The sequence below is a fragment of the Microchirus variegatus genome, assembly GCF_963457635.1.
Source record: "Microchirus variegatus genome assembly, chromosome: 12".
Classification (NCBI taxonomy): Eukaryota; Metazoa; Chordata; class Actinopteri; order Pleuronectiformes; family Soleidae; genus Microchirus; species Microchirus variegatus.
The window spans coordinates 15,059,705-15,075,264 of NC_139813.1; the positions used below are offsets into that span (position 1 = coordinate 15,059,705).

Sequence of the window (15,560 nt, forward strand, 5' to 3'; positions counted from 1 at the left end):
ATACAATTTTGTTTGTGTTTTCCATTAAGTCACACGTTTATTCATCAAAAGAGTTGCAAAATGAATAGAAAATATAGACATTGACCAGATTAGAAATAATTAGTGCTGTGCTAAGGTTAACATGCGCTAACGCACGTTAATGTACGTTAATGCACGTCAATGCACGTTAATGCACGTTAATGCACGTTAATGCACGTTAACGGATGACACCTTTCCATGACGACTGACCGAAAATAGACGTGTATGACATGTTGTCATGTTTACATGCCGCGACACCAGAGTCCAGCAATCGTTTACCGGTTAGCTGCATTAGCTCCTTTTAGCGCAGTTAGCTCGTCTACATTCGAAGAGCAGCGCTACAAATAACCAGCGTACCTGTGTACTGCGTATGTGTGCCTCTGTTATTCAAGTTTAGTGTTACTTTACAGACTCATTTTAACAATCCGGAGTCACGTAAGCATGATGTCACGCGTGTCCTTTTCCAGTCAGTCGTCATGGAAACGCGCGTTAACGTTGACGCCGTTAAATGCGTTAACTGTTTTCAGCTGTGCTAACATAATTGCGCAGGGGTTTTCAAGGGTTTTCTAATCATCCAATGGCCTTCTAACGCGATTAGCAAACACAATGTAGCATTAGAACACTGGAAATGGGCCTCTATACACCTATGTACATATTGCATTAAAAACCAGACGTTTGCAGCTAGAATAGTCGTTTACCACATTAACAATGTATAGAGTGTATTTCTGACTCATTTAATGTTATATTCATGGGTAAAAAGGAGCTCTTCCTTTAAAAATAAGGACATTTCAAAGTGACCCCGAACTTTTGAACGTGTACTGTCAGTGACATTAACACAAAGTAACCTTTTGCCGTGCTTTCTTGTGTGTATGATAATCTACAGGCCGGAGACGGACGTCACCGCTTCATTCCATGATCAAGTGGACAAATTAGAAAAGCATCTCAGGTATGTAATTCCTTACCATCTTTTTTATTCTGTGTACTTCTCTGCAGCTATCACAGCTGAATGAGCAGATTAGAGTCCAAACAGAAATTCATTTCAAGCGCTCGGATATGAAAATGTGTAGTATTGCCTTTTTTCCCTTTCAACTTTAATTGAATGCGTTTGACTGGACTGTTGGTTGAACAAAAATGGGGATTCAGCTCGACGCTTCGCCCATATTTTTCCGTTGTAACAATTTCCGAAGCACTTAAAGTGCTGAAGAGAGCATCCCTTCAGTTTTGGTGATTAATGCTTCATTGCTTAGGAAGTGTTCACTTTGTAGCAGCGCTTATCACTTCCCTCCCCCATTATGAGTCTGAGGAAAAAAACACACAACAAGAAGGTGAAGAGATGCGGATGCCCAGTCAACACACACACACTCAATATCAAAGGACTACTGTCTATCCCATGGTATTCAAAAAGCCTTGGGCGTTTTCTCTGTTACAGGTCAAAATCACCTACATGTCTCGCTGTCTTTCTCTCCTTCTGTCTCCCTTATTCCCTCACTTTTCCAATCCTTTCCTTGGGGTGAATGTCTGAAGAGTGTGAAGTGATGTGTTCGAAGGAGGCTGGGTGGAGGGTGGTAGCCTATAGGGAATGGGCATGTACTGTAGATGATGAGGAGGAGGAGGATGAGGAAGAAGGGAGGAAGCACCAACAGGAAAGCTTGGCCTTTACAGACAAATATCCACACACGGGCAAACACAACAGATGCAAAACAATCAAAGCTAAAACAATGCCCAGGGAACCCCGGGAAAGTGGGTCCATGTATATGAAGCACTGCGGCTCGCTCGCTCACTCACAAACTTTCACAGATAACAACACCCAGACCCAGATGAATCACGCAGTAAATGTAAAGTGTCTGCTGTCTGAGCGCCTCCAGAATATAAAAAAAAGGGCTGTTTTTCAGCTGCTGCCACTTTCACTCGCTGGCACATTCGTGTGTGCACAGGGAACATGCAGACAAACATTCACATTCAAGGGCATAATATGCACACACAGTTGTAAATATCTAAGTATTGTTGTCTCTGTCTCTCAAACACACACACATACTGACACACACACATGTACAGACACATACAGGCACCTGTTTACCATGGTAATGAGTGTGTGTGGCAGTAGAGGGTGAACATCTGTAGCAGCACGACCCCGTTGAGACTGAAGGGGGGGGTGTCATGCTAATCCTACACCAGCACACTCGTGTACACACATACACTTTGTCTCTTTTGGTCATATAAGACTGCCAGTCTTCTCACACACATGCATGGCGATGCACACAAACACTGAAAAAGGAACGTTGTGTTGTTGGTGTGCATTTTATTATGTTGCACTTCAGTCTTGCTCTACACTTTCTCCATCTGGACTGTGGCTTGCAAACGACGGTCTGCTGCCAAATTACCGAACAGCTTAGAGCGTACACATCCTCTGTCTTGAACTCTCACTTGGATTTTTTCAGACTTTCTTTCCCCCACGTTTCTTCTGTTTTGGCATTTCCTGATGCCTACTGCTGCCAACCAACCCATGAGCTTTGTGGGAAGATTTTTTTTTATTATTAATTCCAGTCAAAAATGTATGTGTGTCTTCATGTGTTCATACTAGTGTGGTGGAGGTGCTGGAGAAACACGGTCTACAGAAACCCATCTCGTATGTGAGGAACAGCCAGAACAGTGAGGAGGAAGCCCACCAACTGATGGTCAAACTTTGCCGCCACACTGGCCGCAAGTACGCACAGAACCCTTTTAAAATCATTTCATTTAAGATCACATGAACCTACAGGGTTAGTTACACGTATATTTGTGTGTTTAGGAACCCTCCAGTGAGCGAGACTGTGTGGAAAGCGCTTCTGCAGGACCTGCTTGATATGCAGCAGAATGTCTACACGTGTCTGAAAGCGGAGACGTGTCACCAGGTATTGCTCCCCCAACAAAAATGCACGACCTAAAGCTCTTGTCTGCCCCTAAAGGATTTCTGAGTAGTTAGCAAAACACTACTGGCGTCTCTACATGACGTATGTGTAGGTGATCCCACCCCTCCACTTCCCAGATGTAATGTCTATTGCTGAAACTGTTTGGGTGCTACCTAGCGTTTTTAGCCATATTCCAACCATTTGTTAGGCTAATATAGTGCTAGTAAAGCAACTTTACAACTAGCAGCTTTAATAGCACTATGTTAGCCTAACCTTCCCACTAAAGCTTAAAAGCTGCAGTGTGGAGTTTTTTGTTGAAAAGATGAAAACAGGCTCTGTCAAGCAATACTATCAGACATGACCGAGGGGGGGGGGTTTGTGTACATACAGCGTACACACTGGTGCTTCTTTGTGTTGTCAAATTCCATCCTGTTTGCAGACAAATCTGAGCTTACTTGTGTAATGTCGGTTTTGCCTCCATCTGTCTTGAGATAAAAAAAAATAACTTCCTGTGTGCAGTGTAGAAATGTCGCCAGGCAAACTCTAAATACTGCTATGCTGAGAAATGCAGACAAAACCATGTGAAGCTTGTATACTCGTTAGACACTCATTTGAATGTAACGGTCATATGCTTATGTTTTAAAAAGTTACCCACTACAGATAACTATCTTGATAATACGATATCAATCTCTTCACTTAAACTCTGGCTGTCTGTGTAATACTGTAAGTCTGCTACTGCCTTTTCTGCTCCAGGTCTTTGTCGAGTCCCTGTTGTGCTCCAGCCGTGTGGAGAATATACGCCTCGCAGGTCAGCTCATGCACTGCTCCAAGGTATAGTATATTCAATGTGGTTTGTGGCTCTTACTTCAGAGTTGCACTTACATGACCCTCTGGGGGACTCCAAATGTTAAAACGGCCATGATGAATTTTAATGCCGCACACTCATTGATGTCTTGATTTTTGCATTCATGCTTCCAGGTCAGTCAGGATGTTCCTGTCAGCTTGTCTTTCCGGGGCAAAGGTTATGCTCTGAAGGTGGCCTATGACAACAGTGTGGAATTAGTGTTGGCTTCTGCAAGAGAATACTTCAACTCGTCCACAACACTGACGGACCCCTGCATGGGCCTGGCCAGGTGAGGAAGGAAATTAAACTTTTGTTTTTTTCAAAGGGGACATATTATGCAAAATCAACTTTTTAATCATTTTAATACTTGTATTTGGGACTCTGGAGGCCCTATGAGTAGGCAAAGTGTAAAAAAAGATGTCTCAGTCATGTTTTTGTGGTCTGCCTCAGTCTAAGTACAGGACATAAAACATGCAATGTTGACTTCCGCACATTGCTACGTCACAATGAGACATTCCTGAAATTTTTGTCTAGTGGAGCTCCGCTTTGTCCGTAAAAAACGCGAGAATGCAGGCGATGGCAACAGTATCCGGAAGAGTGGAACTTCCAGCCTCAGAGGATTAACATATCCAGTGGATTCATTTTATATATGGCGGCAATGTGTCGGCTAGAGTCGGCAAATGGTGGTTTTTCCAAATGCTAACTGCTGTTAGCTGCAGGAGCCTCAGTGACGCTTACGCAGTTTCCTGTGTCTTATTTGCATTTAAAGGGACAGACACTCAAAACAGAGTGTTCTGAACAGGGATGTTTTGGCAGGGTGATTGAACTGCTATAGTGGTTCATCCTTAAGGTATTTTGACCAAAGCATGGTCATTAGGACACCAGGGAACTAGGTTAACTTGTAGAAATAGGGTTTCCTTTAAGATTTTAGGAAGTTGGTACAACTGTAAGACACTGAATGTTTTAGAAATTCAGTATTGAGATACAATCATGGATTGTAATTTACTGTATGAGCCACCTGCAAGTGGATTTACTATGCAGCACATTTCTTTTTGTGATATATGAGAAACCATTTTATGTTTTTGTGGTATGTATTTGTGCTCCCATGGCTGATCAGGAAAAAGTAATGGTGCTAGCTTTTATTTCATCTTCTACATTATGTTGCACGGAATTTATAACGAGTATTTGTATGTGAGTTGTGTGTGTGGCTGGTTTTAAATCTCGGGGGGGGGGGGGGGGCATTGGGTGTCTAACCTCACCGTCTGTTCCGAGTGGGGAAGTGGGTCAGTAATTGGGTCGTCATTCATTTATAGCAACTCACACATAAGCTTCCCTCCACACACTTGGGCAACATCATCCATTGTACTAGTGTGTATATTTTTTTGCCTCTGGGTTTGAGATATAACTCAGGAAAAACAGTTTCTGAACATATGCCTGTCATTCTGAAATTAATAGTCCATACTGACCAGAAGCCTTTGTCCTTTAGATTAAAATAACTGCCCCACAGACACATTTTATCCTTTGTACCCTATACCAAAGACATCAGTCAAGCTCGGAGGGATACGCTAAACGTTCCTGACTGTGTCCTGAATGAATGCAGTCATTGGTGCCAAGCAAGAGTGTGTACAAGGGCAAAAAGGTTCTTCTTAAAATAACGTGGGAATTAATTAATGTATTTAATGGCTGTAAACAAGAGTTTATACAAGGACAGGAAGGTTTTTTTTTTTATTATTATTAAACAACTGTGGGTTCTTCTTTAAATAACGTGGGAATTAATTAATGTATTTAATGGCTGTAAACAAGAGTTTATACAAGGACAGGAAGTTTTTATTATTATTATTATTATTATTATTATTATTATTATTATTATTATTAATAATAATAAGCAACTGTGGTTTCTTCTTTAAATAACATGGGAATGTAGGGATGCAATGACGCTTAGAGTTTATACAAGGATGTAAATGTGGGGGATCCCCAGTTTGGCACACTGGCATAGAAATTATGCTTTGCACGCACACACACACACACACACACACACACACACACACACACACACACACACACACACACACACACACACACACAGGTTCTTCACAATATGAAAAAGCCTTTTAAATTTGTAAACATGAGTTACAAGTTAGAGTTACAGTTTTCTGACATTTTATGGACCAAAAGATTAATCGATTATGAAAATAATCGTAAGTTGCAGCTCTAGTATATTCAGTTAAACAATCAATGTATTTTAATCAATTAAACTACCAATTGGGACAACGTTTTTACTTGTTATTATGGTACGTTGACTTTGAGTTTGGTCCCAAGATGTTTGTCCTGCATGAATGTCATTATCAGAGCTGGACCAGATCCATACAGTCATTCATATTTTGCTTTAGTAAATGCAGTTATGCTTTATGTCAGATTTGATTAACTGTGGTATGGTCTTTTGCATCTCAGCTCTCTGCTGTGTGCTTTTAAATGTCAGGCCAGTTTCGGTGTCTTGCTTTCAGTGTTGCTCCAGATAAATGAAAAGTTGTCTAAGTGTTGAGACTGTAGCTTTTTTGGAACTTGTGAAAACTTGGGTGACAAAGAGTTTAAAAGCCATTATGCAGGAATAAAATGGGCATAAGACAGAAAAAGGCCTAAAAAAGCATGTTTGTGTGGGTTTTTTTTTGTGTGTGTGTTTATTTGATGGTTGTCTCTCTGGTATTTGAGGGAAAGCTCGTCTTGTAAGACCTTGAAGTCGTAGAAGGCTGAAATGGAAATGAAATAGAGATGAAGAAGGAAGAAGGGGAGGTGATTGCATCAGAGTGCTGCTTCACGATGTGCGGGTGAGCAGCTTTGGTTTGGTGCAGCATTGATAAATTCTTTACAAATGCTGATTTGTGGGTTTAACAGAGAATGTGAAAGAATCTGAAGATTATATTGCAAAGCAATGAGCGACTGTTGAATCCGTAATAGAATTTTTCGCCGTTGCCTTAAAACCCGTCTTCACACATGCACGCAGATGTGCGTGCTTGCCCTTTACAATGCAAGTACATCATCAACATGTCCGCTCTCTGTCTCTACTTCACTCATCCACTACTCTCTCCTCTCCTGTCATTGCCAAAACAAACCTCTTGTTCCTGGCAAGAACACTAGCCATACTCAAAGAGTGGAAAGCTGTGTGCTAAGTGTTTTGTTGAGTGAATGCGCTGAAGTTAACAATTTGGAGTCGTACTCGTTTTAAGATGCATGATTTAGATTGCTCCCCTCTCCTTGATAAGGACTGTTCTTTTTCATTATTTGTCTTTTTCCACTCACTGTGAGGGTCAAAACGGAAACTCTGGCTCAGTGTATGTTTGTTTTTTTTCTTCCCTTGAATTTACATCCCAAGGACGAGCTCCATCCTCTCCACTCCACTGATGCTGACATCACAGTTCCTCTTTAAGCTGCATGTTTTATGTTGGATTATGTTATTTGTAAATGAATCATTCGGTTGTTTTCCCATTTCTTTCTGTCTCCTCTGTATTTTGCTTTGCTGTATAATTGTGTGATGAGAAACCCGGAAAATGAGTGTGTACTTGAATAATCCTATTCGGGTTAATGAGTCCATATTGTATTTGCAAAAGAAGCCACCTTGGGTTTGTAAATAAATCCATTTGAAAGATGAAACTTCAGACCACCTTTTTGCTAAAAATCTGCACCAAAATAAGCAAAACTCATTAGTCTTCCCGGCTCCACTTATGTTTAGACTGAAATAATTTGACCTTTTATGTTATTGACGAGATTAATATTGCTCTCATTTAATTTATACCTATCATCAGCGCTCATTCGTCTTAGACTTAAAACTCTAAGCACTCAATCTTACACCTGACGCAGAGCGACACACAGCACAAGTCGAGTGTTGTTGTTGTTGCTCGTTTCCCCGCTGATGCACTTTTCATGCTCCACGTCTTAAGTCAATGGCACAGTGTTTTCATGCTAATTTAAAGTGCATTAGATGAGCCTTCATAAGCAGTTTCATAATGCTTGTACACTCTGCTTGTTACACACAATCAACCCTCAGCTCCTCCTCCTCTTCCGCATAAGTTAAATGCAGGTTAAATAATTCAAAGGTCTAAGGTCTAATCCCTTGTCCTATGCACTCTAATGGAGTTGTTGATGGGATAGAGGGTTGGTAAACAGTGAAGGAAGAGGGTCTACTGGTCATAAGTAGCATGGGGAGGAGGGTGCAGCGGGGGCCGTAGTGTTGTCTTCTAACACTGTAACGATTGAAACAACATGGGCACGGGAAGTTGCACCACCATGCAATGTGCGGAATCAACCACCTAAGCTGATCAGACCCCTCGAACCGCTCCTCCCCTTTTACACAGACTGTGCCGCAGACAAGCGTATGCATCCTTCATATCAATGGCAACACTAAATAGACACTAAATACAACCCCTTTGCACCCTGTACAAGTAAATGATGTTGCAGAATCAGGCCAGCTGTGATTTTAGTCTGAGTTTGAAGGGGACATATTATGCAAAATCAAATTTTAATCATTTAAATTTAAATCCTATCAGTTGGCAAAGTGTGAAAAAAGATGACTCACTCATGTTTTTGTGGTCCTCCTCAGTCGAAGTACAGGAGATAAAACACACGATGTTGACTTCCGCGCTCACTGGGACGTCACAATGCGCTAAATTCCTGGAATTGTTGTCTCAGAGGAGCTCCCCTTTGTTCGTAAAACATGCGAGAGTGCTGGCAAGGGCAACGGTATCCGGAAATCCACGAAGTCTGCGAAAAGTTCTATTCTTGGCTCCACAGTGCAGCACAGAGTTCTACACAAACTTCCAGCCTCAGAGGATTTATCTGTCCAGTGGATACATGTTATATATGACGGCAATGTGCCTGCTAGAGAATGCAAATTATCATTTCCAAATGCTAACTGCTGTTAGCTCCTAGCAGCCTCTGTGGCTGATGTCATTTCCTGTCCCTTAAGTTTTTTGTTTTTTTTAAGGTGGACTTTTAAGGTGGAACTAAAGAGATAATGCTTAACAGAGCGTTCTGTACAGTGCTGTTTTGGCAGGGTGATTGAACTGCTGTGGTGCTTCGTCCTTATGGTATTTTGACCAAAGCATGTCACAGACATGTTCATTAGGACACCAGGGAAGTAGTTTAACTTGGAGATATTGGGTATAATATGTCCCCTTTAAGTGTTTGTGATAAGCCAAGCTAACTGAGTAGTTATAAGGGAATTTTCTTATCTAACTTTGGACGACATACTGGATTAAGCATATATACGCTATGTACAACTTCCTATATTGTCTTTTTCAGGGCGTGTCTCCAGCTCATCGTGGACTGTCCTCCTGCCATCCAAGAGGAACTGGACCTCATCAGCACCCTCAGCCAACTGGAAGACTTCAATGTCAGCATCCTCCCACTGCAAGGTAATGAGTAATGTTTGTGTGTGTGTGTGTGTGTGTGTGTGTATCTGGGATTGAAAACTGATCACTCAACCGCTCGGTTTGTGCTGCAGAATTTGTCATCTGCGCGGTTGCATAACTCACTCATTGTGCTTTTAAAATCATGATGTGTAAATTATGTGAGGATCCTGACCCCCCCCCCCCACTCACCTCACACATGAATCCACTTCCTCTCCCTCTCTACTGTCAGTTCATCAGCCCTCCATATGTCACTTCCTCTTGCCACTATATCTAAATATATGGTTATTTATGGATCACCTGTTGAGCAAACAACATCTGTCTGATGGCCTAATTAGGATTGAAGTGTTTGGTTTCTGCGTGTGCACGCTCTCTCTCTCACTCTCTGTCTTTCTTTCATGCACACACAATTTATATATATATATATATATATATATATGTTTCTGCTCCATCTGTAAACCCAACCAATCAGTATTCGCCTCCACGCTCCGTCTTTGTCTCCATAACGGTGCCCTACCTGCTCGTCTCTCTGTAAGGGAAAAAAATGTGCAGCTGGAGAACGAACCAGCTTGGCCGCTCATTGCCTCACCTCTGAACTGAGGTTTTTGTTTGCCCCTGAGGCCTCCTCCCAATCTTTGCCCTCATCAAACTGAGCTGCCAGCATAAAACCCCAGCGACAGAGAGAGAGAGCCATAAACTGCCACCTCTCTCTGTCCTTTCTCTCTTTGCATCACTTATCTGTCTTTTTTTTTTTCATTTTGTCCTCTGCTTTTTTGTCATCTAATTTATTTCTCTCCCTGCACTCCACTCACAATCATGACTTTTTGCGCGTGTTGTATATCAGTGATTATTATCTCAGGCCTTTTTCCACTGCTCAGGGACAGACTGTCTTCAAACCCCTGTAGTGCCCTTGTCGTATTTATTTGTACTGACCACACGAAAACTATGCGTATAAAAAACTGTATACACGCACACAAATAAACGTTGTTTTTTTACAAAAGTGAAAAACTAGATAAAGGGTTTTCGCACCTCAAATAACCACAGACAAGTTTGAAGTGAAAAGATGTGAGCGTTAGTAATCCATCTAAGGCTTGTCTCATACCGCCCTCCTACAGAGCCTAAGGTGGTGCTTCATAGACACCACCCTCCGCATAATTCCCTCAAGGACTCCCCCCAAAGCGATGCCACAAAATAAAGATCCTCAGCGGGTTGCAGCGAGACACTGAATGTCCTAGATTTCAGTGCGTGCTTAATTTTCAAACTCTCCATTTCCATATTTCTTCTGTCTAAACTATCAGACTGTGAACGTGGAGGAGCTGATGTGCTCCCAGGTGTTTGCCACGCAAATGCAGGCACTGTTGATGCCAAAAGAGTGAGCACTCCATTTTAAACCTTCAACTGCACTGCAAACACTCAAGGAACCCCAAGGAAAATCAATACGGTAACCTACAGTCATTCTTACTTTCAGGTATTGTTGAAATATTTAGTTTTTATCCAGAGGTTTTGATTTGGATGTGCAAAATATCAGCAACATCGTTTAGCATTATGTAATACAGTTCAACAGTACCTCAAACCACAGGCTTTAAATATGCATGAAGCTGAATTAGCGACTCTATAAAGCAGCTTTAATTAAAAATAAACTTTCTAACTATTATTAAGGGGCAATTACAGAACAGTTTAAGAGGACTGCCTTTATTTTCTGCCTGGTGTAATACTATGGCTACTGGTGTGTCAACATAAAAGTACAAGTATTATATTTAAAGTAATTATATCATTTAAAATACCATGTCAAAAATGTTTGTTATTGGTCAGGAAGAGGCTGGACAAAAGAAGCCACCTCTGTCCTTGGATGCCCCCCTTGACCCAGTAGAAGTGGTGGGAGAGAGGAGAATGATTGCTAAGCTATCATCTCTGATGGACAATCTCTCCCTGCAGGACGCCATCACAGCACTGGGCTGCACCTTCAGTGACAGACTGAAGCAAACTGAATGTCTGAAGCAGTATTATCGCAGGTCCTTCCTCCCTGCTGTTGTTAGACGATACAAGAAGCACTGCTCTCTGTCCTGTTTCAATCCTGTTTGTGCTGTAAATATGAAGCTCGTCCTGTGTATTTTCTGGTAACTTAAAGGGGACATATTATGCAAAATCAACTTTTTAATCATTTAAATCCTTATATTTGGTACTCTGGAGCTCACTGGGACGTCACAATGCGCTAAATTTCTGGAATTGTTGTCTCGCGGAGCTCCGCCAAAAGTCCACCCAAAAGAAGACAGAAAAAGTCTGCGAAACATTCTATTCTTGGCTCCACAGTGCAGCACAGAGTTCTACACAAACTTCCAGCCTCAGAGAATTTATCTGTCCACTGGATACATGTATTATATGACGACAATGTGCCTGCTAGAGCCTGCAAATGATCACTTTTCCAAACTGCTGTTAGCTCCCAATAGCCTCTGTGGCTGATGTAATTTCCTGTCCCTTAAATTTACTTTTTTTAAAGGTGGACCTTTAAGGTGGACCTAAAGAGATCCTTCTAAACCGAGCATTCTGCACAGGGCTGTTTTGGCAGGGTGATTGAACTGCTGTGGTGCTTCATTCTTATGGTATTTTGACCAAAGCATGTCACAGACATGTTCATTAGGACACCAGGGAACTAGTTTAACTTGGAGAAATAGGGTATAATATTACCCCTTTAATGTCTGTAATTCATTCTATGTTTACCTTTTGAAGCCTTATTGTCAATAATTTTCAACATATTGTACATATTGACGGATGTGAAAATGCTATTTAATATGTTTTACCTTTGTCTTTGCTGCTGCGACACTGTACATTTCCCCATTGCAGGACTAATAAAGGGCCATCTTATCCTATCTTATTATTGTTATGGTTAGGGTTAAAGTGATGAATACGATGAAGATCAAGAATTGAATTACCAATTTTTGTTTGCCTTGTAAGACTAAAACTAATGAGATTTTAGATCTCAAACTAATGGATAACATAATTATTACTGATCAATGTAGTGGAAAGTGAAGTTTATCTTTATTAAGCATGGTTAAAAAACAACAACAATTCAAATGTACACATTGGGAAACAATTTAGCTTATAATGCTTTGAACAAATAATTACTTTTGATTCAGTCGTGCATGAGTTCTAGAATAATCTTTGCAGCTCTTCAAATAGAATTTGTAATTTTCTTTAATTAATGTTGTTTTGATGAAATGGTTACATTATTTTTTGTTATATTTTGTAAGATGCGAATGCTCTAATAGTCTAATAACTAGATAACAAAAGCAATCATGTTAAATTATTGAATTTATGTGATGCAAGTGTTATATGGCTGTCATTTTATTTATTCGCCCACTGCCTTTAGTGATTCTCCTGGCGTCTTTTTTTTTTTACTGTACATCTTACTGTAGCTAAACATGTCTGACACCCCTCCCCCCTCTGCTTTCTTTGTCTCTCTCCCAGTGCGGCTGCGATCGAACCGTCTGTCTCTCATAAAGGAATGCATCGCAGAGTGCCCCACGGCCTACAAACAGTCCACCACTCTGCTCAACGTGGCCTCGCTCCTCCGAGTGGCAGGTAAAGATGCACACGCGATGCAACTCATTTACTGTACCTTTTCTTTATTTCCTTTCACACTCTTATCATGTAATACATGAAAACACGAGTCAATCGGACTATTTTTTTTGTAGGTTCATGGCAAAGCTCATGAGATTAAGTGAGAAAGTGCAAGTGAAAAATGAGATGTATCCCAGCATGCATGGGCACTTTCAATGAGTACGCTGACAGTTCTCACACAAGAGTTAAGTTTGTCTTGCTGGAGCAGTGTTGCAGCTTGCAAGCAAAAAATCCATACTAAAGCACTTAACACGCACACACACACACACACACACACACACACACGACTCTGAATCCCTTCTCTGTGCTCAACCTTCATGTAGCTTTGAGAATTTGCATCTCAGATTGACAGCGAGATGTTTTGTCTGAAATTATGATTCATAGATTCTGGCTTTGCTGCATTTACAAGTGTGCCATTTCATTCTATATTCTATATATTCTAACTTTAGCCTTGTTATTATGTACTTTCTTTGATCCTGTGAAGTAGTGAACGTTTAGAGAAAATTTGATTTTTGTGTGTTTTTTTCCACATTAAATGGTGGGCACCCATTACGACGGCTCTTTTCAGCTCTGTACATTTACTTTGTGCTGCATACAAATCTGACAGACGTGTTTATTTCTCAGTGTTGCATTTCTACCAATATCGCTCACATTTTCTTTCACAGGCGGTCAGACACATTGCTAAAAGAGCTGCTTCTGCCCCCTTGTCAATGTTGCACTTGACAGACTTTAAACCTGGCAGGTGACTACTACTAAGAGAATTCAAGTTTCCTCTCTGTAAGTGATTACAAGCTCCTGTCAGAGAAAAAAAAAACGCTTTGGTCACTCTCACCACTTCCAATTGGGATCAGAAAACTGCTGCAGTGTATACTGACCAGCATATTAAGAGTAGAAAACCTGAGCTGCAATTTTGTTTGACCGAAAATGTCTAGATTAAATCAATGAAAAAAGAAAATCCTTTCCGAACACCAGGATCTTAGTCGTACTTTATGTTTTTGTCCAAAATGACACAAGCATTTTTGTTTTTCCTGTCTATCTATGTGTCTGGCTGTCCTCCATGTTTGTTTCTTTGCCTCTTCTTGTCAAGACTGACTTCTTCTGTGTCTGCCTGTTGCCTCTGTTGCCTCCCCCCCCCTCTTCACCCCTCTATCTTTTTGACTTGCAACTTCTGTCTTCTCTCTCTGAGGCCTGTCACCAGCTTAAGGAAAACTACTAACCGGCCTTGTGGCATTTATGTGTCTGTTGCCCGCTCACATTCAGTCAGCAGGCTGCTCTCGCTGTGTGGTTCCACAGAAGCAGAGTCAGAGGGAGATGTGAAGAGGAATAAACAAATTTTTAAATAAATAAATGCAGGGGGGAGGCTTTTGAAGGGCGCATAGCTGCAGGGCTCTGTGGTGAATATTTAATGCAGGTATCACCAGCACACCAGTTAAAAACCCTAAGGATTTAGTTTCCTGCCTCAGTCTACAGAAATGCCTTGCAATTCGTTCAGTCTTATGGGGAATGGGTACACAAAAAAAAATCAACTTGTTGTTGCCCGAATTAATCAATAAATATGATCCTGCAAATGAGAAATAAATCGTGCTGACTTGGAAAGGATGCGGCGATCAAGTAAAGAACCTCCTGAGATTATAATGTTGCCTTTATTTATTAACTTGAGTGTCTTCTATTTATTGTTTTGCTGACATTTCTCACCTTCTTTCACTTCACCCATCGTGGGTGATTCATCACGAACAGGTAAAGGCTTCCGGCTTGAAATAAGGCTTGATAAAAGCATTTGGTATATAATAAAATAAAATAAAATATAAAAAAAGCTGGAGGTAAATGAAGGAATGGTGACACACACACACAGACATCCAGAGTGCACGCCAAACTCCATTAGGTTTTAAACCTTCTTAGAAGACCTTTTACTGTTCACTCTGGAAATATTTGACCAGCACCACTCATTCAACACACACTCACACACTTTCTTTGATCTTCAGTGTACAGTTTAGCTCCGAACTTCTGTTTTTGCTCCGCGTTTCTTTGATCGCCCGGTCCTCTCCTTTTTGTTTATCGAGCGCACGCCGATATCAAAGGGCGTCCCGAGTCGCCGCGTGAATGTTAACGCCTCAAACCATCAAACTTAAAGATCCATTCCTATTTAGCAAGACTGTGAAGTAATTTTATATATATATATATATATATATGTATATTGCACTCTCTCTTTTAGATAAGCAGACATGGCAGTAACCTCATTTACGCCATACGCGGTTTAATATAAAGTCTGCAGCTCGGCCTGTGATGCGGCTAATGCGTTTAGACATCCTTGCCGGTTCAACTTTGAGGCTGCGTGTATGCGCGTGCGTGTTTGTGTGTTGTCTGGCGGAGGTTTAATAAGATGTTTATTAAGCCAGATGTTAGAGTGTACGTGATGTGCAGGATGATGAGTTTTGGCGTGTTGATATTTCTCATAATTCGAGATGATATTTCAGTGTCTTTGGGTTGCATCTCTCTATGCCGAATAAAAAAAAAATAATAAACCTGTGTCTCTATGTCTAGGAGATGATGAGGCCACACGGAAAGGCCAAGTACTGACCTTGCTGGCCGAGCAAGCTCTTCAGTGTCGCGACTTCAAGACCTCTTACATCCACTGTCAGGACCTCATGGCTGCAGGTGGGTAGATAACATTGGGTACTCAGCCAGGTGTAGAGGTGTCACACAGTGCACTGAAGCCTGTAGAGGAGCTAATGTGACCATCCCTTCTACCTGTCTGCTATTTTTTTTAATCCAACTCGGGGTATATATATA

At 41.2% G+C, this 15,560-nt stretch overlaps 1 protein-coding gene across 1 annotated transcript in view; it reads left to right on the top strand.

Moving 5' to 3' along the window:
- nbas (NBAS subunit of NRZ tethering complex) overlaps nucleotides 1-15,560 on the top strand; it is a gene marked incomplete at both ends in the record, with an annotated part of 168,559 nt that overhangs the window by 58,580 nt on the left and 94,419 nt on the right. Inside the window, 8 exons of the mRNA XM_083898862.1 lie at nucleotides 902-964; nucleotides 2,600-2,722; nucleotides 2,807-2,909; nucleotides 3,660-3,737; nucleotides 3,885-4,039; nucleotides 9,046-9,158; nucleotides 12,618-12,731; nucleotides 15,312-15,425. Coding sequence (XP_083754988.1) covers nucleotides 902-964; nucleotides 2,600-2,722; nucleotides 2,807-2,909; nucleotides 3,660-3,737; nucleotides 3,885-4,039; nucleotides 9,046-9,158; nucleotides 12,618-12,731; nucleotides 15,312-15,425 — 863 coding nt within the window. The remainder of the gene's footprint in view (nucleotides 1-901; nucleotides 965-2,599; nucleotides 2,723-2,806; nucleotides 2,910-3,659; nucleotides 3,738-3,884; nucleotides 4,040-9,045; nucleotides 9,159-12,617; nucleotides 12,732-15,311; nucleotides 15,426-15,560) is intronic.